Source organism: Takifugu rubripes, chromosome 18 (assembly GCF_901000725.2).
Source record: "Takifugu rubripes chromosome 18, fTakRub1.2, whole genome shotgun sequence".
Taxonomy (NCBI): domain Eukaryota; kingdom Metazoa; phylum Chordata; class Actinopteri; order Tetraodontiformes; family Tetraodontidae; genus Takifugu; species Takifugu rubripes.
Window position 1 is genome coordinate 6,268,875 of NC_042302.1, and position 25,191 is coordinate 6,294,065.

At 44.1% G+C, this 25,191-nt stretch overlaps 3 protein-coding genes across 21 annotated transcripts in view; all 3 read left to right on the top strand.

Annotated features, from left to right (window-relative positions):
• LOC101066147 (ninjurin-2) lies at positions 1–15,998 on the top strand. Of its 4 annotated transcripts, none has more exons than XM_029825760.1 (4): positions 1–230; positions 13,629–13,765; positions 13,843–13,922; positions 15,243–15,793. In XM_029825760.1, exons 1-4 carry the CDS (start codon positions 135–137, stop codon positions 15,407–15,409), a joined length of 480 nt encoding a protein of 159 aa, XP_029681620.1. In that variant the 5' UTR covers positions 1–134; the 3' UTR covers positions 15,410–15,793. The 4 variants fall into 4 exon arrangements, with proteins under 4 accessions (XP_029681620.1, XP_029681619.1, XP_011611754.2 ...); XM_029825759.1 differs by lacking the exon at positions 15,243–15,793 and adding an exon at positions 14,413–15,089 and having other exon boundaries at positions 2–230; XM_011613452.2 differs by lacking the exon at positions 15,243–15,793 and adding an exon at positions 14,086–14,405 and having other exon boundaries at positions 2–230.
• A 323-nt stretch (positions 15,999–16,321) lies between these two features.
• On the top strand, positions 16,322–19,670 carry LOC105418465 (E3 ubiquitin/ISG15 ligase TRIM25-like). 5 transcript variants are annotated; one of them, XR_003885773.1, is made up of 4 exons: positions 16,322–16,403; positions 16,473–16,501; positions 17,814–18,942; positions 19,011–19,670. XR_003885773.1 is itself a non-coding variant. In XM_029825755.1 (3 exons), exon 3 carries the CDS (start codon positions 17,816–17,818, stop codon positions 18,878–18,880), a length of 1,065 nt encoding a protein of 354 aa, XP_029681615.1. In that variant the 5' UTR covers positions 16,322–16,403; positions 16,473–16,501; positions 17,814–17,815; the 3' UTR covers positions 18,881–19,670. The 5 variants fall into 5 exon arrangements, 4 of the variants coding, with proteins under 4 accessions (XP_029681615.1, XP_029681616.1, XP_029681618.1 ...); XM_029825755.1 differs by having other exon boundaries at positions 17,814–19,670; XM_029825756.1 differs by lacking the exons at positions 16,322–16,403; positions 16,473–16,501 and adding an exon at positions 16,508–16,607 and having other exon boundaries at positions 17,814–19,670.
• A 1,032-nt stretch (positions 19,671–20,702) lies between these two features.
• Positions 20,703–25,191, top strand: part of LOC101063319 (ELKS/Rab6-interacting/CAST family member 1-like) — a 63,880-nt gene continuing 59,391 nt past the window's right edge. For 3 of the 12 annotated variants that reach the window (XR_003885788.1, XR_003885792.1, XM_029825814.1), the window contains exons 1-2: positions 20,704–20,980; positions 22,189–22,228. The gene's annotated coding sequence lies outside the window, so the exon portion shown is untranslated. Of the gene's footprint in view, positions 20,981–22,188; positions 22,229–25,191 lie in introns of all 12 variants that reach the window. The other 9 variants (XR_003885790.1, XM_029825817.1, XM_029825816.1 and 6 more) reach the window with 5 other exon arrangements.

Genomic DNA, 25,191 nt, shown 5'->3' on the forward strand with positions numbered 1-25,191 from the left:
GTCTTCCCTGGCTTGCTTGGTGCCTGGTGCCTGGCATCAGGGTAGCTTTCCTCCATTGCAAGCCTTACTGTCCCCACATTAGCATTTTTCACGCTGGTTGTGAGCCTGGTTACTCAGTTGTTCCGGGACTAATTATGCAGGGACTCGGGAAGACTGAGAGAGGGGAGCAGGGCCGAGACATCGACCTGACATCGCTGAGATCCACCATGCCAGCCGGTGGACCGCTGCAGGTCAGTGCATTCAGAAAGACCTTCAACGGGCAATCTTTTAGTCGGCTCTGTTAGCACTCGAACCCTCTTCTCTGTGCTTTCACGTCCCTTTTCGGTCCCTCAGCCCAGCTCAATCTGTGACTCAACTTCACTGTTCCTTTCCTGGCTTTACCACAGTGATGTGGTATGTCCTGCCTATGTGAGAGTTGAGGATCAGAGGGTGGCTGTGGGGCTCTGTGGGTTCAGATCGGTCTCTGAGATCAACTTACGATGGCAACGTCCATGAAATATCAATTAGGGTCTGGGTGTAAAGACTAATAGAGCGCTGTAATGCAGCAGCGGGTCAACAGAGCAGGTACTCACTAATGCCAGGAATAAGGGGTGAGTTTAGGGTGAGGGACCTGACACTTTTGCTTTTCCTTGAGGCATTTTTTTTAAATGTAGTAGTCTGGTTTTGGAATTTGGCATTATTATATCCCCCTCTTTTGTGGGGATTATTCTAACCCTAAACATCCCAAATATCCCCCTAACCTCAACCCAATTCTAGCCTCAATCTTAAAGCTATGTCTTGACTCTCAAACAATCCTTTGAAGACGTGGGGTCCAGCCAAAAATGGCCCCACTTTGCCAGTAAGAAGGCTATTTTGGGACTCAGTATGTAACAAATATGAGGGCACACACACACACACACACACACAGGGGTGTCTTACAATTAATTTTCTGAGTCAGTGTCATTATTTCTGCCCCCCAACAGGAGGACTATTGCTTACTGGTATATTTAGCGACACACTTGCCATTGAACAAAGTTATGCTGGTTCAGTGTGTGTGTGTGTGTGTGTGTGTGTGTGTGTGTGAGAACGTAGCAGATGTTAAAATGTGGGCTTAGTGGGGGTGAACTTGTGATAGTGGCCTATTCTGTGTGTATCTTGTGTTGTACAACACACGAAATATATCATCAAAGAAGCGCCAAATCTCCATCATTTCCCTTTGATTGTCTTTATTATTTAAAATGCTATTTGCCTTTTTATCAGGCAGATTTGTTAAGGGGGCGCTTCATGTTTGTTTACCACGTTTACCCCACGTTTCCACGTTTACCCCAGATGAATTTGGCTTCTGTTTCCTTATTTACCTGAACTCACTCGACACCGGGATCTATAAATTAATCAACTAAATAAAGATGGATGAGAGCTGCCTTTATAAATAAAAACTGTCTGCAGTCTGAAAGTAACCCCACATTGGGATCAAATTAACTTCAGTTAAGAACAACAACCACTCTGTTATTAAAAAGAAACATTTTCTGCAAAAAAATGTACTTCATCATTACCTGTATAAAGGAAACAAACTACTATGTATACTAGTTTGCTGAAGCCCTTTAGGTTCAACTGCCATGTTTTCTCACACCAATTTTGGCCCACGCTTTAATTTATCTCTTATTCTTGGCGCCATTTTGCCACCACCAGCCAATCGCGTTGGCTCAATGTATAAACATTTACATTAGGAGGTGCCGGATGTCTGTGTAAATTCTCAGTCATCCAGGTCATTGTATCCAAGGTAGTTTTCTCTGTCAACTGGACTGGGTTGGTGCCAAACAGTCACAGCTGAAATGTAGAACCATCTGGCTGGTGGCTCAATCACATTGACGTAGGTCGGTGAGAATCCCAGAAAACATGTGGTTTTTGAGGTGAGCATTGTGTTATGGAATTCACCGCCAGCGATATGTCACAGCCACCCCAACGATCAGTGATATATGATGCACGTTGTGGAGTATTTACATGTTATTCTACTGTAGCAGACACACGGAGGAGTGATGCATGGTTCGCATGTCAAGCTGCAGCAGGTGTGGGGGAGAAGCTCCATTTTCTTCTTGCAGTTTATTGTTATCGACCAAAGTTGTGTGAGGTTTGGAGCATTATACGTTGGCGCCTTGACCTTTCCATAAAATTGAAATTGAAATTGATATGTTCACAAATTGAATCTGTCAGATTTAAATATAGACTCATGCTCAGCAGAGAGGGGCACACGATAAAGTTGGAGCTCTGACTTCTTTTTCACGCAGTGTGTGTGAAGCTGCCATGATGAATCTATTTCTATGGTGTGAAACCTTTTACATCTCTTAGTCACTTTCTATGTATAGAGCCGCAAAAAGGGCATGGGCAGCTGACACACAGCTAATAAGAATCACACCGTCCTTCAAAGCAGTGACAGATGCAGCGGCCCTCATGCAAAATGACCTCTGTGTGTTTAACATATTTAGTTTTCCATCTAATTGTGAAGCTGCGTCTGCTCCTGTTCCTGTGCTTCACCCCACAATAACCCATGTTGGTCAATACCACAAACACTTTAAATGCCCTAAACCTGACCATTTCTAGCTTTATGATTGTCTCATTAAGTCCCCTAAGAGACATAATAAACATCCAGGTGTGGCGATAAGTGACAGTCATGTGACTGAACAGGAAGTGACCTCTCCAAAAGGTAGGGTTAAATGAAAGCTTGCCTGCAACTCGACTCCCTGGTATTACTTTTGGTGAAGTAACGTGTCAAATAACCCCCCAACCCACCCCGGGGCATGACCGTTATTTGCATACATTCTCTCTCCCATATGAACAAGCCTCAACGGGCCATTAAACCAGAAGGACAAGATAGCACTGAGACCTGTCCGGCACGCTAACATGCTAACGGCATTGATGCTTACATCACGCAAGTGTTGCATTGGGTAATGAGTACCTGAGACCGACAACATGGCAGCAGTTGTGTCCCTCCACACCCATCGCCACTTCTTTCAATTCCTAGAATATGCTCTCTCTTTCTCTCTGTCTCTGTCTTGATGTTTATGTGTGTGTGTGTGTGTGTGTGTGTGTGTGTGTGTGTGTGTGTGTTTGTGTATTCTTGTACTTATTAAGTTCCAAAATCCACATTCTACCAGTAAAGTGAGGACATTTTTGGACATGAAGCTACTTTGGCTTGTCCTCACAACTTCAAAGGAGTGTTTGAGTGTTACCAAGTGTTAGGATACGAGTTAGTGGATTAGCTGGGAGGGTTAGCATTAGGGTGAAGATCTGGGCAAGGTGTTATGTCTATGAATGTCCTCACAAAATTACAGGTCCAAGAATGTGTGTGTGTGTGTGTGTGTGTCTTTGTGTGTTCCCTCCCAATGGCCAGGTTGTGGCTGAAAGCATGCACGTGAGTGGTTGTGAGGTATTCATGTATGCACACCAGTCAAAGATCCTAGGAGAAAATATATGTTTCAAAGCTGTTAAGACATGGTGCATCACTTCAGTCCCTCAGTCGTCCTCTTGTGCTCATCTAATCTTCTATTCTATTACTCCATTACACTTTTTCTATTCCGGTCCCTCCTCCTTCTTCTCAGCTGGGGGTTGTTTTCTTTTCATTTCGGGGGGGAAATTACAGCAGACTCACAGCTTTACAGGAAAAGGGCTCACTCGGCCCAACATCTGTGCACGAAGGCCGATTCAGAAGTTTGAATGTGTCCAGAAAAAACGTGACCATCTATCCTGGTTTGTGTGTCCCTTGTGTTTGAGAGAATTTAATCATAAATCCATCCTACTTTTTCCAAGCGTGAGCAGATAACCATCTCTGCAGTGCTCAGGCCGTCCTGCTGGGACACTGTAACTCACACACGCACACATAATTCCCAGCTATGCACCAGCATTACAGCATAAATCCAGAAGTTTTCCATGTGGCTTCGTGCACACACCCTGCTTTTACAAGCACAGGCAGCAATAGTGTGATTACCCCCCCCCCCCCCCCCCCTTTTCTCAGATTTATAGAATTGTTTTTATGTGCAGTGTTGCTTATCAGCTGCAGTGGTCCGAGGACTCGTACACCCCATTTAAGACTATAGCTTACAGAGGTCGCGCTGAGTTTGGTTCACAGCCAAACACCACATTCACACACATGTACCACTCATCTAGAGAGAGACATAAAAATAGAGCTGAGCATATTACCAGTGTGGGGAGACGGGAAGCCAAAGATTAAAGAATGTACCTTAAAGTAGGGGAATTTCTGTGATGTCATTTTTTGATTAAAAGTGTTGGGGGGTGGGGGGGGGCACCAGTTGGACAGAGAAGAGGGTTGAGATTCTGCCTTACCTCATCCAGTCTGGTGCTGATGTCTCCGGGTGCCTGCAGTGGGTCTGTTGTCAATTTCAACGCAATGACATCACACGTTAGTGAATAAAGGGCTCTTTTATAATCGTCCTCCACACGGAGCAGTGAAGGCACGAGGGAAGACTCCATTTTGGTGGAAAATTAATTGAATATTGATGTAGGAATTTAGCCAAATCCACAATACTTTAATAATGGAGCACGGTGACAATGCGGTTAACTGCGTTCGGGACAGCGGGAAATCTGCCACATCGGAGCGGTTTTACAGTTGCTATGAGACCAGGGTCGCTCTTCTTCGGCCATCACCAGAGTTTTACACTTGTTAACCTGTGACGTCAGACACGAGGTTGCAGATTCTAACCTGCAACAATCATTGGCTGTACATTCAAAAGGTCTAATCTCTTTGGAAAGGTCTCACAGCATTTTTCTTTTTACTACTTTGTACTCTGTAAACATCATGTTTAGGAGCCTCTATGGGCCAATAGCTGTGAGCACTGGTCAGTTTTACTGGACCATTGTATTTATGTTTGTGGCTGGACTCGTCTACCTTCTTCTGCCTGTGAAAATAATATATGATTAGAACTTAAAAGCTGTATCTGTTGCTGGTCAGTTTTAAAGAAAATTCATAGGATTCTCTTTTGTTATTATAGTCCTCCCTGGGATTGTAACGTGGGTTTTAGTGCCAGTGTCCAGGCCAAATTAACTGTCCATGAAATGAAATGAGAACATTTTTGAACTCCAAAAGGACTAATGATTTATGCTGAAATTAAACTGGATATATCTTCATGAGGCTTGTTAAAAAAAAAAAAGAAAGCAAATAAATCTCAGATGGATGGATTTGTTTTGTGATTGTGTGGTTGCAAACATGGAAACAGTGGAAAACATCCCACGTCACCATAAAACGCTTGGATTTCCTTGTGGTTGTGAGAAATTATGTGGACGTAGATTATAACAAGCTAACCTCACGGTAACTGGGGAGATAACATGTGATTTCTCTGTTTTCTTGCTTCTCTTTCAAGATAAATGTAGCGATAACAGCGTGGGAATGTGTAACATCAGCACCAATCATGACTTTTACTACCGTAGTAAATTACAATTAATTCCTCCTCCTCCTGTGTATGTGATGAGGGTCAAATCACACAGACCCATGTACAAGAGCAGGATATTAATGGAACGAGAGTTTAGATTCAATAAATGAAATTTTAAAATGATAACGTGAAGGATGTGGCATACAGAAATATTTAAATTAATGCTGGATATCACGCTGTGATGAGATGATGCAATAATCTCTGTAGAAGCACCCAGGAACCGTATACAACCGTATAAATATATAATCTATCTGTGTTTGGCATCTATTTGTTTCTTGTAGACGTAAATACATTAATGGCATTCATTTACTACTATGATGAAGTTTGGTCATAGTGTTTAACTGACTTGTACCTATTTATTTTTAGATTTGGCTTGAATTACACGATGAGTTTTCACAGAACAACAGTTTTATATGGGTGTTGTTCTCTTTGAGATCACACACATTCACATCCCAAATGCTGTGTTGTGGTAAATAGATTCTGTTCAGTAGCAGTAAATTCAGTCATACACATGTCAAACGCTCTGTAATACCTGTGTGTGTGTGCGTGTGTGTTGTCGTTGAAAATGACTGCAGACAGTTTACCCTCGGGCATATGTACAACAGTGCAGCACAGGTGCATGTATGCACATAGATAAAGAAGCTGTGACCTTGGTGCATGGTTGGCCGTGGCTGACTGGTTTGGTGAGCCACTGTTGTGGAAAGAGGTGTGTCCAGCTTTGGTAGATTTCCACCTGTTACACGTCGAGTAAACAAAACCCTGGCAGGGATCCGTTACGCAGGCATAAACATATCAATCACACATGCAAATGAGCACGCTGGAGCGACAGGTAAGGCTGGTGGAGGAGATGAAAAGGCCAGGAACAGAAGGGGGCGTGGATGCATGCAAAAGTCCCATTCGGGGGTTTTGGGTTTTTATGGACCCACAAATTTCTTTAACTCTTCGCAAGAGACCAAAAACGTTCCTGTAAATGCCTCCCACGTGCGCCTTCAGCCTCGTGACAAAGCTGCAGAGCTGGCGGAGCTGGACCGGGCGAAGAGACACAAACGCAGAGGAAGGAAGCGTGTGTGGCGGACGGCGATGAAGGCCGAGTCATGAAAGCCAGGAAGCCGATGGGAGGAATGTCCTGAGCTGTCACACATGTGGAGGCCCGAAGGATTGCGGTGGTGGCGGTGGTGGTCAGGGGGGGTTAGGGGAGGAGTTACAGCCAAAACAACTCAATAACTTTGAGTCATCTCACCACAAAACTGACAGCAGGAACTATAGTAGCGTGCCACCTTCAATCTTATATTATTTGCATGTTTCATCACAGATGTTTGAACTTTAGTCGACTCAGCAACCAACCCCCCCACACACACACAGACACACGCTCACACACATCCTGCCAACCTCTGTTAGTTTATTGCTAATACGCACACTCCTGTGGGGCGACTTTTGGGGCGACTCATGCACCCAATAAAGGCGGTTTCAGAGGTAACACCGAATAGTTTTCTTTTCTTGGACTCGGTGTTCATTGCTGTTTCTTGACGCGTTAGTTCTAACAGTGGCCTGCGGGTTGTGGTTTCGTCATGAGGGCACTGGTGATCATGTTCTGGGGCTGAACGTGAACCTTTTCCAGTCTGTTCTTGAGAAACAGCCGGTGGAAACGTCTCACTCTCAAGCGCAGCGTCCACTTTAGCCGCTAACACCGGCCTTTCCCTGTTCCCTGACACATGGCTACAGGGATACTCTGTCAACTATTGCATGAGCTAAAAGTGTTGTTATACACACTAATACCTAGTAGCATGTGATTCAAACATAGTCCAGATACCTTTAAAGTATAAACAGAGTGACACATACCTCTTCAGCTGTTGCATAATAGATAAGGAGTGTCTGTTTTAGCCATAGAAAACACAGAGGATGTGAGTGTCTTCTTGTTTAAAGCAGTAAAACACGCTGAATTTGAGAATCACAACGAAAGTGAGGGACTCGAGTCGAAGCTACATTTGGGGTGGGGGGTTCATTTCAGTCGAACCCTTCAGTCATCGCGCAGCTTCAACGTTGCCTGGTGAAGAATGACCTGTGCCGCGGCGGCAGGGCACCGAGGCCGCGTTTAAAGACAACATTCCTTGAAAGGGATCATTTACAGCCAGCTCCCACGGGAGCAAACATCTGCAACCCTGAAGGATCCTCAGGTCATAATTTCCTGAAAGCTGGTTGCAGAAAGAGAAGATATTTAAGAGTTTAATAGCAGTAATGGCGATTTTCTTTTCCAAGATGTTCTTCTACAGGCTAGCGGTACTATTTTTTTCATTCATATAAGGTACATTCCAACTTACACTTATTATGGCACGTTAAACCCTACAAAAAACACAAGGAATTCCAGTTACTGCTGCTGTTTTCTCCCTCACAAAGGCTCTTTGACATCAGTCCGTCGACTTTCCAAACATGCCTTCCTTGTAATAAAAGCCCGAAGCAAACACGTTACAATGGGTAGTATGTTTTTACACCCCTACAAATCATTTCAGCCGTGACTGAAGTCTTTTTACATGCCATTGTGCCATGCACATGTATTTCCTCGAGTGGTTGCGCAGCACTGTGTGGGTGAGAGGCGGGGGAGCACGGCTAAAAGGTTGATGCTTAAGTTTCAGCTTCGTTCTTTCATCTGAAGACTTGCACAAGGAGGATGTTTGACGTTGATTCATTTTTATTATCTGCCTGATGAGGTCTGTAACATCTAATGCATGGACCATGTGGGAAATATGGGCTTTAGCTAGGTGTTAGCATGCTAATTTTAGAAAAGCACAGACTTAGACAGGTGTGTCTTTATAAATATATTTAAAATTAGATTATTTATGGCTGAATATTTTAAGTTGTCACTTAACATTGGCCCAAGTTGTTGTAGGGCGTGGTGGTCCAGTTGGACAAGAGTTGGGCCTAAGCTGTTGAATAACCAAAGGAGTATTTGGGAAATGGAACCCAATAAATCAAGCAGATCAATTAGTAACCTCCCATTTATAATCGCCTAATTTAGTGGCCTCTTTTGAAAAAGAAGTGAGCGTGCCCTGCATCTCCAAAAGCTACAACCCGAAGTCTGCTTAATCTCCACACATTGAGCACAGAAAGGTTGAAATTTACATCTGTTTTTGCAGAACAAATATAATTCCGTACAGCTGCGAAGGCATGAGGACAAGCTGCAGCGGGGACGTCCAGAGGAGCAATAAATGCAAACCTGCCGTCTTTCAAACCAAACCCGCTGCAGCTCTCCTTCAGAATCAAACCACTGAGCTCCGCATCGAAGAAAATACTGTAAATAAAAACAGGAAATAATGTGGGTACTCCACACTTGTCAGCACTTTCACACCTCTTACGTGTGTTTGACACAACAGCACGAGAGCAGGAACGATGAACACACTCCTGACATGTGATACACACCCATATCCACCAGGCACACATGGTTCTGGTACTAGTTCACACACACACACACACACACACGCAAGAAAACGCTACAATCGCTACCTGTAGTCATTTTCATACTTCAGATGGTGTTTACTTGTGTGTCATAGTTTTCTGTGACATTAAATGGATCTGTGTGTGGCAGTTTGCACCACTTTTTTGGAGGTGGGTGGTGTGTGTGTGTGTTTGTTGGGGGGGGTCAAAGGCAACTGGGGCTGCCTGGGTTGTAAAATTCTCCCAGTGCATTTGTGTCTTAGGCACAAATCACTTTAAAGTCTACAGTTACGGGGCACACGCGTAAATTAAAAATAATACCCGCTAATAAAAGCTGTGCACACAAGGAACCACAGGCGAGCCCAGATTTACACAACTGTACGCACGCTGCACTCGTTACCACACACTCTGGGAGGCCAAGCTAAGGGGGGAAAGAATGACCCTGTCGATTGCTTTACGTATTGTGTATCATGTACAGTTTGAAGGTCCAGTGTGTGGGATTCAGTGACATCTAGTGGTTAGAATGTAAAAATGCAAGAATGGAAGAAAAGCCCTCAGGCTTCTGTGGTCCGGGTCGGTGTCGGTTGTTATCGTGGGTTTGTAAGACCCACAACAACCTAGAAATACTGCTACCTTATAATAGCATGTGGCACCAGAGGGACATTCCAGACTTGTCTATATAACACGAGCTGGCCCAGAACCACTTTTGAACATCTGCCCGAACATCTGGTTCGGTGTTAAAGCCAATGAAAGCGATCCTCAAACATCTCAACTTCAGCTTTTGGCAATCAGGTTGATCTAAACATGTCATTGCTACACTTGAGCCACCATCACGGCGGGATCGCCCGTACTGTAGACAAACCCGCGTTGTCACCCGCAACGCCACAACTCTGCAGACGGACACTTTGGGAAAACAGAAATGCCACAATTGTTTGAAGCTCCGTGACGTAAATTTCTCACACAACAAACACGCCCGAGCTCCGCTCCGGTGGCTCCTGTGTGCATCCTGCCCGCAACTACAGCGGCGTCTGTCCCGCTGGGAAACTGCTCGCCCCTCCAAAGCATAATGGGAGGATGATCATCACGAGTCAGGGAGGAGGAAGGTTTTTAGCTTGGGTTGTGTTCACATCCTGCATCGTCTATTCATCGACTCGAAATCCTTTTTTAAATTTATAGGCAATAGTTATAAATTGAGGCAATAGTTAAAACAGAGGGTGCTGGTTTACGTGGCTGTACGTAATAGAAGAGGTAAGCGAGGAGTAAAGGACCAAAAAGGAGGAAGCGACGCGTTAAAAGGACATGTGGGTCCACTCAGTTGTGACCTAAATGACACCACAGGAAGTGTGTTGGTTGTAGACTCACGGCAGCTTAAACTGTAGCGGATTTATTCGGTGCCCTTGTAAACACGTTTCCTGGCAAAATGAAAGGCCGAGCAGCGTCCTCGCACTGTGCGGCGATAAAAAAGAAACATCGCTCGGCGTGTGCCCCCGCTTTCAAGTGGCTTAACAGCTTTTGCTAATTAGACACCAGCCTGAGGCAGGAAAGCCATTCATTGGGATCAGAGGTCAAAGGTCATTTTTGAGCCTACTACAAGTGTACGATGAGGACAAAGACGACAGACGTCCATGTGTCTTCCCGCTTTCCATGTCAAAGTTCATCCAGTGTGCTCCCGTGTGTGTGTGTGTGTGTGTGTGTTGAATTTTCCACTGTTTGTTTGTCAGGACATAATGAGCCCATTCACCCCCCCCCCCCCCCCCCCCCACCTGCAGAAAACACACGGAGACAAGCATCAAATGCAGCATTTTGTCGGCTGAGCCGTGGCCCCCAGGGCAAACAAACATGGAAAACGTCAGAAGGTGACGTTTGTTTTTCCGAATGATTCACAATTTGGGTCACCGCGGATTCAGATGTGAAAAAAATGACGTAAACAAATCTCATTATATAATATTGTTGTCAGACTGGACCGCTTCGTTGGGGTAGTTCTGGTCGACAAGGGGGGGCGGGACTACATTCACGCAGATTCATTCAGGCTACATTGGTGTTGCGTCAGCTTCATTTCGAGCAAAACATCCAATTCCATCGTCGGCTATGTTTTTGTTTTCTTCGGTACAGAATGTGGAGACATTCCTGAGTGTCACGTTCCCTGGATTAAGCAACAGGCTAAACTGTGTTTGTCATTTATCATGTCGGACTAGTTATGTAGCGTCCCAGTTTGTCCTACGTCCCCTCCACAAGCCAGGTCACATACTGTATAAGGAATATCAAAATCAACTGGGCCCAAATGCATGAAAGGAGAGTCTATATGGCGCCCCCTGTGGTTGTCCGTAGTAATAACAGGTGGCACTATTGTACTTCTGTCTTTATGTCGCTATTGATGTCATTCCCTTCCCATAACAGTGGGATACCAAAGAGAACTCAGGTTCCACTCCTAGTTGGGCTTCTCTTCCTATTGGGTATAATGGAGACCAATAGGATTTCTGGGGAGGAGCACTTCCTGTGATTGCCTCCCATGTAGTGTGTGTGTGTTTGCGTGTGTGACTGTAACTGAACATACAACCGTAAACCTGTGCTTACGTCGTACAGATAATCAAGCACTTGTGTCGCTCGTGTGCAGGGCTGGTGTGTGAGACGTGACCGAGGCCTCGGGGGACGTGTGTGTGACTGGGCGTTTCTATTAAATCTGACATGTCCGTTCAAAACCGTCGGAAAAAGCAGCGTTCAATAGTGCAAGCGGTTTCTTTAATCAGCCTTTTCAATCTATGAGAATCAGCCCGAACCGGGTCTACTTGTATTTGTGTATACAGGAGTATTTATCTTGCCAGCCCAGCCCACACATTTCCATCCAACTGGTGGCTTTATATTTTGATGATGTCAGACATTGTTATTGTTATTGTGTTAGCAACAAGGATTGTGTTAGCAACCAGTGTCACCCTGATGATGCTTTCAGAGATCCCACCCTAGCAGACCCACTGGGTGTTATCGACCTTTGGTACGTGTCGAAAAATGTCGCTGATTTAAACAATGTGAACTTCACTAAATGATTGATAATGAAGCGACCGCGTGTAAATTAAGGACGATTTAAGTCGACACATTAGCAGAAAATAAATGAAAACATCTGGTCTGTGTGGTGTGAGGGCACGCACAAGTGTGTGTTTTGGGCACCAGCCAACAGCTCATGTTGATAAAGTGTCCACACACACACACACACACACACACACGAGTCCCCAGTGGAAATAAGCCAATCCAGAAAACGTATATAATCTCCCGCTCTGCTGTCGGTTTTACTTTCCTCCTTCCTTCTTCTCCCGACTCGTCGTCTTTTGACCCTTTCACCTTCTTTCCCCACTCTGCTGCTGTCGTGCCTGTGACGAAAAGGCCAGGATGGAGGACGGTTTGATCTGGAGATTGACCAGATAACGCCGAATCAAAGGGTTCCCGGATCACAACGAGCACAGCGTTCTGATTCGGAGAAGGTCACAGCAGTACAGCCCAACTGCGACGCACAGAGGGATGATTAATCAGATTTCCCAGGATAAACATTTGGATAGACCTGGAGGTGCAGGTTATCCTAAAATACCAAAGAAACATGCGCTTGTTCCTGCTCGGCCCATGTTTGCCCACGTCCAAAACGTCAACATTTGAAGTTTTGATCCAGGAATCGTAGCACCGTTTTCTGAACCATCAGCTAAAACTGTTTGTTAGCTAAGCGCACCTGCCAAATCCTGCCCACAGACGGCCGTGCGCCAGTACTGAAAGGATGAATGGACATAAACATTGCGGCGCTGTTGCGAAACCCACTTGTGTGCAGACAAGCCTGAAATGAAAGAGCAGAGAGTGTTTGTATTTGTTCAGGCACCATAAATGTGTGTTTTCTTTTGTCATTCTATGGATCATCTCGCTTTAATAAAAGAAGTTCTGAAAAAGAGAGCTGGGAGTTTCGCTTTTTCACCACTAGAGGCGTCAACAAAGTGCCTCATTATTGCTCAAGCTTAACTGTTAACGTGTCTGATTTGATTTGTTGTCTAAAATCAGTTTAAATAGACGTGTAAATACTTTTAAGAGTGTATGAAAACATATAAATTACTATGCTTCCCTCAAAAGGAAATCAAGAAATCAAAATATATTTACAATAGTATTAACTTGGCATGTTAACTGTTGCTCTGCTGTTTTTCTTCAGAAAAAATAGACCCTTTTCAACCATTATTATAGCTTTACACTCAAAAACAGACACTATAGGTTGTGTAGGTGCTGTTGATTTAGCTTGTTTTTTAAAAAGTACCTGGAGTACCTGTACTGCAGCAGAGCAGCAGACGTCTGATAATGTAAAGCTGCGTCTTTGAATAATTGCTGTTTATTTCAGAGTGAAACACATTACAGCCAAATGAGATCATAAAGCACAACGAGTACCAAGTTTGAGTGTGTATATGACTGCCTTCACATAGCACATATGTCTTCTTTAAGTGCACTTGAGGTTGTGGTAAATGGCTGCTCTAATTTAATTTTTTTACTTAATTTTTTCTATTCTAATTTTCCCTACATCCTATCTCTAAACATCTATTTCTTTTATATTCGATTCAGGCAATATTTGTATAATCTGTGCGACTGTAGTTTCGTAAACAACCGCGCCATCTCGGTCTTTTCTGCCCTCTGCTGGCCTATTTTATGACGACAACACAAGAACAAACCATGAATTACAGCAGTTTATTTCTGTGATGACGCAAATCTGCAGAGAAAAACAGAAATATATAATGGGTTGGAATCTTCGTTTCTCATTTTCAGGGGGGTTCGACCCCAAATCTGAACATGAACCTGTATGCCACAAAGAAGACGGTGGCCGAGGGCATGCTGGACGTGGCTCTGTTCCTGGCTAACATCACACACATGAAGACCGTCATCGAGCAGGGAGCTGGCTACCGGTATGAAGCATCGCTGCTTCTGCACTCATCCCCTTTAATAAATAATGATAAACTCGGTGCTCTCGCCTCCTCCTCAGGTACTACATTGCAGTGCTGACACTCATCTCCTTCTCCCTGGCCCTCCAGATAGTGGCGGGGATCCTCATCATCATCATCGGTGAGTCCCTCACCCTATGCTTTGCCAAACACCCATGCATTAACCGTATATACTAACCCACTAATTCACTTAAATATAATCAATCAGATGGAGTCTGGATTGTTATTTTTGTTTTGTTATTGCTGCGTGTGTGCGCGTGCGCGTGTGTGCGTGTGTGTTGCAGCTCGGCGCGATGTCACTGAGGAGGCCAATCAGAAGCGTCTAGACAGCCTGAACAACAGCGTGACCATTGTCATCTTCCTCGTCTTTGTCACCAACATTTTCATCTCTGTCTTTGGGATGGAGCGCACCGGCCTCTTTGCCAGGATGCATTTCTGAATTTTATTTAAAAAACTATGTTAGGAAGGTTTGTTACATGAACTTTGTCTAAATTACACTCAAAATACTAACATGTATCACAGGACCTACTTCCAATTTTTATCCTCTTTAAATGGTTGAGGTCAAAGGGTCAACTCTGTGTATGTGTGTGTGTGTTTGTGTGTGCGTGCAGCTCGGGTCGAGCTGGCCTTCCTTCACTCTTGTCAGCGGGCGTTAAACCTCCTCAACAATCTGACCACTGGCATCATCTTCCTCACCTTCATCATCAATGTCATCAAAGCCGCGTTCGGCACACAGCGCAGCTGCTTCCTACGATGGCTGCTGCAGCGTTTCATTCTTTGAACACGCGCGCGCGCGCGCGCACACACACACACACACACACAGAAATAGTTATGAAGTTCATGTAATTTTCCACTAGAGGACGCCAAACGCAAGGATTTGATATTCCGTTTTTAACTTTTATATATTTACAATTACAGCGGATCTGTCGTCCGTTTAATGCTTATTTTGTATTACTGCTTAAATAAGATGCAGCCTTCCTGTTGGTAGTTAACTCGTAGATTTATATGGTCTGAAACGAACAAGAGGTGCATGTTGCAGTCATTTTCTTTGGCTAATTTTACTGATTACTTTCAGTGATGGTTTACACAAGTTAAACAATGCTCCTAACCTTTAGTTTATACCAGCAAACTTTTGCTTTTGGTACTTTTGTGTCGGCCACATCACCGAAATCCCAAATCCTTGTCTACATCTTATTAAATATGTTCTTTTTACCTTCATGGCATTTGCAGTTGGGGAAGGCTTAGAACATAAATGTATGATTAAATAAACTATTTCTTATACGTTTAATGTTGTTGTGCCCGAATATTCTTCCTCTTATGATTCCAGGAGTGGTAGTAGTATTTATTGTATTGTATGTACATGAGAGCATTGTGTGTGTGTGTGTGTGTGTGTGTGTGTGTGTGTGTGTGTGTGTGTGTGTGTGTGTGTGTGTGTGTGTAGCCCGCAGAGACCTGAATGTGGTGTCCAATCAAAAACGACTCGACTACCTGAATAACCTTGCTACGGGCGTCATCTTCGTTACCGCGGTGATCAACTTCTTTGTCAGCTTCTTCGGATCTAAGAGGACTGGATTCTTCCGCTGGCTGCTGGCTCGACTCCACTTTTGACCCCCCCCCCCCCCCCCCCCATACAAACACACACACACACACACACGCACAGAGTACTGCTTTGAAAAGTTAAGCTGTAATACAACTAAAATATTCTCACTTTATCGGATCATTTCTATAATTATCCAATTGTGCAATAACATCAGTGTGCCATATATGTGCAGCTGTGCTGTCAAGCACATTTCACGTGTTTTCTTTCTTATTCGTGCACTAACCATTTGAAAGGAAAGCCACATCCTGTTAATCATCATGAAAATTTGAATAAATTCAGTGTTTTAAAGACTCTGGGTGTTTTTGATGCTGAATGAAGGCAACATTTGTGATCTGTGCATTACTAAATGTGCTTTCTTACCCAATTGGTGTGTGTGTGTGTGTTTGGACTTGTGTGGTAACCACAGGCCGTCGGGATCTGAACAACGGCGCCCAGCAGAAACGTCTGGATTACCTGAACAATGTAACAACCGTCGTGGTTTTCTTCACCACGGTCCTCAACTTCTTCATCAGCACCTTCGGGATGCAGAGCACTGGATACTTCCCCTGGCTCATGATGCGCATTCACTGACGCACGGCGATGCTTGTGGCTGGCAGATAGCAGAGCTAAATGTAATTTAGTTTAAAAAAAATAAGCATACCATTAATTAATATTAAATGAAATAGTAATTTTCCCAAACCAGCTTAATAACATCGTTTGAAGTGAGTGTGCATCATTTCTGTTCACACATACAACCGTCATCACGATTGTGACGATCGAAAGCAAGCAAGTCCAAACCCAGTCCAAGAAAACTCCAGCCGGGTTTTCTCTCCCACTGAATGCATTTTCAACCTGGCAGGACAGAAAACCCGCTGGATTGCGCCATTCAAGGACTTGGTTTGGACGTGCCTGACTTTTTTTTTCTTTTCTTTTTTTTTAATTAAAAGTGGTGACAATAAAAGTTATCCTGATCTCGATCCATCGATCTTTGCCTTTGCGTGATCATTCCAAAACTCAATGACTGTGCGTGCGTGCGTGCGTGCGTACGTAGTGGTTCAGGGCGCTTGCCTCAGAAAACGATACTGAAATATAAAACCAGACTCTTGAACAACGCAGACGAGGTAAACGTCTTGATTTTTAAAAATGTGTACTTTGTGTAACTGCATGATTTGTGTGGGGAAATCTGAAAATAGAAGACAAATCTAAAATTATGATCAAACGTCGATGGTAAACCTTCCTTTTTTACTGACCTATCTTGCTGGTTCCTTCATCTTTGGCTTGTACTTGTGAGAGCTCTTATTTCAACGCAATTCTGCTTTTGTAAGCATATTTGTTTTATATCTATATAAATAATTAAATAATCTGTCTTCCAAATGTGGTTGAGGAAAAAGTCTGAAATTCCTCAACTGAGATGCAGTAATGAAGAATATTTGCATCCGAACACTCGCATGTGTTAAGGTTTTGGGTTTTAACAGGACCCAAAGCAGGCAAAACGCAGTGGTAAAAAGTCCAAAAACTAGTCTTTATTAAACAAATCTAACTGCAGGGAAGCACTGGTCCAAGTCAGCAAAACTCTCCGACGCTGGTGGTCAGGCGCTCCGTCTCTAAATAGGTGGCCTGATATAAATTGCCGACAGGTGCAGCAAATCAGCTCCTCCACGCCCCCTGCAGGAAAAACCAAGCACAACCCGGAGCCCTGGACCCCAACAGCATGCTTAAAAATAAAAAACGAATGTGAAAAATGTAATTTGAGGATCCAGGGACAGGGAGAGGCAGATTACCAGAAAGTGCCAGCTTTTTATCAAACAAAAGCAAGTAACCACAAACTGGCAAATGAAGGAAGAAACCACGAAGATAAACCAAATCAAAATGACTGCTTCAAAAACAGAAGCTGACCAAACCTGGATGGAAAATGAGGTAAACTATGATTTCTCAGGGCGAAAGGAATCAGACAAAGGCAGCTTGAACAGCTGCATGGTGAGACAAAGACTTTGACAAAACGCTCTGGGGACAAGGGGAGACGCGGACTGGATATCCACATGTGGACGATGTGGAATAGGTGGAAAGTCAGGAAACGGGGAAGCTATTCAAGCAGATGTCACAAAGAAAAAGCAAGCGACCTGAAACAAGAGGAGGGTTCCATTTTAAAATGAAACAGGAAGTTGTGAGACAAATGTAGAACTATATGTGAGTGCCAGAGTACTGAAATACATGCTCCAATAATTCGTTGGATTTTATGGTAGTAGCCAGAAAATACTGACACTAATCCCCTGCTGTTGGCCAAAATGAGATCCGTTTGCCCACTAGCAGAGTGTATATCCAATTATTCACACATCAGATCATTTATATGAGTGGATATCAGTATCTTGGGGGATTTTTCTATTTTAAGACTGTGGATTGAACATCATTGTAACCAACTTCTTCTCCCCTTAGACATGGCCTCCTCCTGCGAAGACCTGCTCATGTGTCCCATCTGCCTGCTCACATATACCGAGCCGATCACTACTCCCTGTGGACACAACTATTGCAAAGCTTGCATCACAGAGTACCTGTCCTACACTGATGAGCCCGTGTGTCCCCTGTGTAAGGAGGCTCTTCAGACACAGTCGGAGCTCAAGGTCAACACGGCACTTCAAAACTTGGTGCAGCATTTCAGCAACATAACGGTGAGTGATGGCGAGACCCCTGCCGAAGCATGGGAGGTGACCTGTGACATGTGCTGTGAGCCGAAGCTCAAGGCCCAGCGGTCGTGTCTCAAGTGTGTGGCTTCATACTGCCAGCATCACCTGGAGCAACACCAGAGGGTGGCAACCTTTAAGAAGCATCAGCTGGTCGACCCCGTGTCAAACCTGGAAGCCCGCGTTTGCAGGGACCACAACAAGTTGCTGACATCCTTCTGCAAGAAAGACCAGACGTGCGTTTGTGCCACGTGCCTGAAAGAAAATCACTTGAGGCACCAAACTGTGCCTTTAGAGCGTGCATTCAGGGAGAAGAAGGACGTCCTGGTCTCTGCGGTATCAGCGATGGAGCTGATAGAAGTGTATCAGCGCAGCAGGATGGAGGAGCTGAAATGTTTGGCTGAACAGAGCAGGAGGGAGTGGGAGAAAGAGGTGGAAGAAATTGATCAAGCTTGGAATTCTCTGGCGGCCTGTCTGCAGAGAGGCCAGACGGAGCTGGCTGAGCTGAGGCAGCAGAGGCAGAAGGCTATACAGGTGACGAATGACCGCCTGGTGGCCAGTCTGGGGCAGGACATCGCCAACTTGCAGAGTAAACGGGGCGAACTTGAGCTTGTTTTACAAAAAGGGGATCAAATGTATCTCCTGCAGAATTTCGCTTCACTCAGCAAGAAACTACACGTTCCAGAAACCACACGGGGCCAATTCCACTCCAGTTTGAATAATGACGTGAACTTGGTGAAAAAATCAGTTGAGCAAATGCGGGCGAAGCTCAGTGAAGAAATGGAGATGCTAAAATACCATATATTGCCTTCCCCTCCATGAGACAGCATGGACATTGATAAAAGCAACCCAGGGCTCTCAAAAACTATACAGCTGAAATATATTGGCGTCTTATATAAAACTGCAGCGAGATCCCACGATCGTGGGTGTGTTCGTGGATTGCGCAACAAAAGAAGTGTCCTACGACGACGCCGACACTGGGTCTCTCCTCTACTCCCACACAGGATGTGTCTTCATTGAGTTCCACATCTCCATCAAAGATTTATTCCTCTCTATTGCTGGCAATTCCTTAGGAGACCCAAACTCTACCCCATTTTTGGTGCCTACGAGTTTGGCGACAGCCTCGCCATCACTCCTGTGGCCACTTCTAAAGTTTAATTTCCTTTTTTGTGTGTTTGTGTCTGTGAGTGTGTGTTCTCTTTTTTGTATTTAGCCACGGAAACATACGCAGAGCAGTTAAACTCAATTTTTAGGAGAAATTATTAGATTATTAGTATAAATGTTGATCTAATTATCATTTTTGTTACTACTAATATTCTCTGACATGTTCATAAGTCAAAATGAAAACATAACCATTTTTAAATTAAAATGGTTGATTTTAAAACAAATCTTTGTACAGTAAAATGCAATATAATATGCAACCGCATGCACTGGTTTCTTCTCTTTCACGGCAACTTTAAGAGCATATTCAGTGTCGTGGATGCTCTCTTTCTTTCAGTTTTTAGGTTTTTCAGAATTGATTCAATTATTTTCTTCTTTCTTTTATGTCTTTATTTTTGTCACCATAACAAAATAAAGAAATGAAAAATCCCTTAAAACAGTTCACTGTTTTATATTTGCTTCCGAAAAGGGGAGGAATTATTATATTATTACTTAAGATCGATGAAAAAAGCATTGTATCTGAACACCTCGTTCGAGCCTGTAGCCACTAGATGGCGCCCCGACCCTTCCTGAATCACCTGATCAGTTATCGGAACCCCCCCCAACAAACACACACACACACACAAACCAAATGCACAAGACTGGTGCAGATAAACAACATTAAGGAAATATAAGCAGAATCTTCCAACCATACATTGGGCTTATGATGTTGGGGGAGGGAAAGTGATGAGAAAATGTCCATCAATAGGACAGTTCAATGAATTGACGTTGAGAGAGGCCCCAAAATGCTTTAATCTGGGGGCCCTAAGCGCGGGGAAACGGTATTCAGTAAAACTATTTATACCTCAGCTGTCTGGCCAACTGGCGCCCTGGGAACTGGGACAGTGTCTCTCTTTCACTGTGTGCATGGCTGTGGTCAGTGACTTCTTGGACAATGTGTAATTAGTTGCAAGACAGAGTAAACAAAACACAGATATATGAATGTCACTCACACAGAAATGTCAACATGTTTTTAATCCAACACCTGGATGTTGGCACCATTTTGGCCTTTTCCAGATACTCTGTGTTTAATTGTGGTTTTAAAGCAGCGACTGAGTATCTGAATGCATATTTAGTAGTACTAGAAAGTTAATATTTTCTTTACTTTAATGTCCCAAAATGAAGCATTGACTTTTACAAATTAAAGACTGCAGCCATAATCTTCAATTCAGTTAAGTAACTTCTATAAAATATTAGATTAACCCTTAAAGGCGGATTGTAAAGACATCTTTTATGTTTAACAGAAAATACTGGGTCGATAATGTTTACATACAACTTTACACTATTCCAGGATTCAGAACTAACTATTTGAAAACACACAAACAAAAAAAGGGACAGCGGTTTATCGATAGGCTCGAATGTAGGTCGGTTGCCTGTGAGAGCGGGAGCGCGCGCGTCGAGAGAGCGCGCCCAGCCGTCCCTGCGTCGTGACGTCACGAGCGCGTCTCGAGCGCTGGGGGAAGCCACCAGTGGCGTAACCGTCGGAGACTGGAAGGAGGGAAAGAGACGGAGGAGGCAGCCCGTCGGCACGGAGACCGACACACACGCACGCACACGCACACGCACACAAAACGGGACGGCAACCCTCGAACGGAGCGCTTCGATCCGGTTACGCAACGTAGCGTCACTTAAGACGTCGGCAGGACCGGTGGAGACGATAGTCGGGTAGCCTTTTCTGGGCTGACTGAGCGACCGTGGCCGGGCGACGTAAACACAGCCGCGGTGAGTATTGAAAGTTAGCTGGCAGTCGTAGGTGCGTGCGCGTACGTTCGTGTGTTTAAACGCACGGCTGCTAAACACCCATGTGTGACACGCTCCGTGTTTTGCGTGACGGGGACCAAGAGGAGCCTAAAATATAATTATGACCAGCTTTTGGTGCAGTTGCGTTGACCCCATCGCTTAGGCGCGGGATTAAATCCCCTCCAATAGTAATAACGGGTTAATAACAACGTGTCACTCATCTGTACCTGTGAAATACGATTGTCAGATGTCCGCCGGAGAGAGGATGGTGACACAATGCTCTTAGATTTATTCCTTAACTTCGTTGCTCCTGTTGTCACGCAGGTCAACTACTTTCATGCGCATTTTGATGTGCGGATTGCGCGCACGGGGCTGTTAACGTTCTTTCCTTTCCACTTGACAGATTGCATGCAACTAACAACATTTTCCAGGCCGAATGCTTGTCAGCACAGCACAGCACAGCGCACAGACAGAAGAAAATCTGACGTTATTCCGTTAAAGGAGCAGGGATGAAATTCCCAGTAATGTCCCATGGCCAGAGACAGAAAGAGACATGGGTGGGATGAAGAAGGGGACATTGTTTCCCTCATTATTTCCACCCTCGGCACATGGACGCGCCTCTGAACACCTCAGGGCAGCTTGGCTGAACACTTTGTTTTAAAGGCTCTCCTGCCCCCCCCCCCCCCCCCCCCCATTTATTTGCTTTTACCTTCAATAATTGTCCTTCGATGTTTGCATATCGTCTATTTGTCTCTGTGGACTTCTGATCCTTTGGATGATCGTGTGTGCTCTGTGTGTCATCATATAGGAACTCAAATGTAATCATACTTTTGTCGGGTGTTTCTAGGTCCTGACACTGATTCACTTTACCTCTCTTTTAAGTTGGTAAATTAACTTTCCCTTTTGTTTCCCTTTGCCGGCACAGCCCAGAATTACTTTTGTGCACAGCTAACTCTGTTAATTCTGAAGTCCCAACGGCACGGGTTGATATTTGTTGCAGTCAGTATGTGTTTAATAATATCATGGCACCTTTAGGGTATTAATGTGTGTCTGGACATGGATGTGTGTGTGCGTGTGAGTCAGTGTTTGCACTTTTTGTTTGCCCAGCCTGCATCTCGGATTAATTTCCTGTGCTGCACAATAGACTGGAGCTGATGCTATCTCACTCTTATCTGTGCTGTGCTTTCCAGTTTCTGAATGGTGTTAGAAGTCTGATCGCTGGGAGGACTGGTAAGGGCACCGTTACAAGTATCACAGTGAATGTTCATACCTGTATTTCCCCCCTCAAGTGTAGTCACATAAAAATTTTATTTAATTTGAAGGCGGTGCTGATTTCCTGTACAAAAGGCTTTTTCTTCAAATCAAATACGACCAGTCTGCTGTGCAAATTGCCTTTCATGTGTCCCACTTCAAATAATAACCCATAATTCGGCGCCACCTGATGTTTTAATTTATCCTCACTGTCTCGCCCAGACATGAAAACAATAACTTTTGTCTGTGGAGCTTCACTGAACCGCTAATGACCTGTTGTTACTCAAAACCACAAAGGTGCATGATCTGTGCACTGTGCAGCCAGGCTGCATGAGTCCTAGTTTGCCCAAATACAAGTAAAAGAAGGTAAGTACCCATCCATCCTGATTGCTACACTACTTTTTACTAAACCACCCATGTGGGGGCTTTAGGAAAGTTATATTAATCCCATTTTATTACAAATGTGCCCTGGAAATATGAGTTAACAGTGAGACCTGGGAAATGCACGATACTCAGCATAAAATATTTTGATACTTGCCTGTTTCAGGTGTTGCGTTTTTCTCAAACGTTACAGTCGCGAGGAGCATCTAGATAAATGTGCCCTGCCTCTCTCGTACAGCAACCACTGAGAAAGCTAAACTGGTGGATGTCCTTGGACGATCCGCAACGAGCTATTTTCCGTTCAGCGGGGCTGTCTGCTTGACTTTCAGCAAAGACTCAGCCAGACAGCCGTGAGCCGTGTAACCCCAGACAGCACCAGAGTCCTTTCTGGCCACATCATGTCACAGCAGGCCTGGCAGGAATATGGAGTAAAGGAGAATGATAACATTCAGAATCCAGATGATGCTTGTTGGGGGTTTTTTCTCCAAACTTTTGTAAAAAGCTAGCACTGGAACACAGGCTAAGTATAGGTCGCGCATTGGCTGTGGAGGTGTGTCGCTTTGTGCGGGGTGACAGATGTAGGGTTGTCACATAAATAGAACATGGTCGAACACCTTTGGGAATGTTGATGAATAAACAGAGAGACGGAGGAAGTGAACGCATCATGGAGGCGAGCGAGAGACGAGGAGGGAAATTAGGGATTAGGGTTTGTAATCAGGCTTCCTGCTCTGTTGTGTTAGTAAATTAACAGCAGTAGGCAACATTTCTATGGAGATGGCATTGAATGGAACAATAATCCTGCCTTTTTTGTGAGAATAACTAAAATTCTGAGAGATACTGGTTGGAAGCGCTCGCCATTCCGCTGCAGAGATTTTCCCTGATAATCTGGCTTCAGAGTGACATTAAATGTGGAGAAAAAGACATATAGCAGAGCTGTTAGTGAGAAGAGGGAGGCAGAGGATGAAACGCAGGGCGTTGTGTGTAACGGTGTTTCCTGTGGAGGGTTTTGTGGACAAAAAGGGAGGTTATTTTTGTTCTTAGGTTCACTTTTCAGGATCTGCTTAAGTACGCATTGTGCTCTGAGGATATTTATTTTGATAGGTCCAATACAGTAAGCGATTAAAGGGAGCTAAGCTAATCACCTACGACAGTCTTTTTTTATCACCCTCGTGATTCCGACCTGGCCTCTCTTTTTGTTTCCCAGAGAGGTTTTCTTTGAAATCTATTTGCCATAGTGCTGGGTTCACATTATCCCAACCTTGAGGTTAATATTATTTTCAATGGCTCTCTGGTTTGCTGTGTCTCTTACCTTCCTCTCTCTTAGAATCCCTCACCACCCCAAATAAAGACCCAACCTGTGGGGGATGCTGGTTTATTCATGCAGCCTCAGACTGTTACAAAAGGGTTCCATGTTGTGGTTTCTGTGAAATCCTTCAGCCAATAAAAATATAAAAGCAGTGTTGTTGTGTAGCGCTGTGTTGAGACCCCCTCTCTTGCCCCACTGCATGTGGAGATAAGCTCCAGCTCACAGTGACTCTAAAAATAAAGATAAGCAAAAGTGCAAATGTATTTATTATCCCCACTCTCTCTGCAAAAAAACCCCAACAAAACACAAAGAGAACAGCAACAGGGATCATTTGATTGACGATCGACCTCCTGTTCTCTTGATAATAGCAGAGGGTGAAGTGGCAAAAGCCAAAAATAAAAATGAGACAGTTTAAAATAGAGTCATGTGAAATTATAGTTAAATAAAGGGTTGTCAAGAATCTAGAGATAGTGAATGAGTTTGATCATCATGAGAGAATTGGGACGTGAACATATACAGTAGATTATATACAGGTCAGCAGGTCCAGACACAGACACGCACACACACACACACACTCACACTAAACATATATTGTATTTATTTTAAATTAGCCATTAGGGGAACCGTGTGTGTGACCGCGATCACTCCCTCGATGATGACTTTAAATGTCCACGAGTGAATCCGTAAGTGTGTCGTTTGTAAATGCGAATCCTTCTTCGCCACATCTCTTTGTCTCCATTGTCGCGTGGGATTGTGTTCAGTTGTGCATGCAACCATGCAAAAGGCAGGGTCTGGGGCTGTTTCGGACCAGGTGTGGGTTTCATGTACAGTCGGGTCATTTCTTTTGTACAGTTTACCTTTTAGCTCTATGCGCACTGTTGGTATTTTTCTTTTTGCCTGGGAAAGTGGAGCAATCTCCCGGGAACGAAGAAATAAGCAGGTTTACATCAATTATGCTAATAATTTCAATGAATAAATTACTTGAATGCTACTAACGTGCTATAATGTAACATTTTCAACTGTATGGCTCATATCCATTCATTTTTACTTGTATTATTTTGTTCTTACCATATTTTTATCCAAAATTAATGATTGATATATACATTTGAAAAATGCAAATAGCTTTCTATTTGAGTGGAATGGGATTATTGCAGCAACAATCAAACCTATTTGTCTGAATATCAAATCAGGTGATTGATTGTCTGATGGGATCTATTTCATCTGAATAACCGTAGAATGATCAGATGGCGTGATC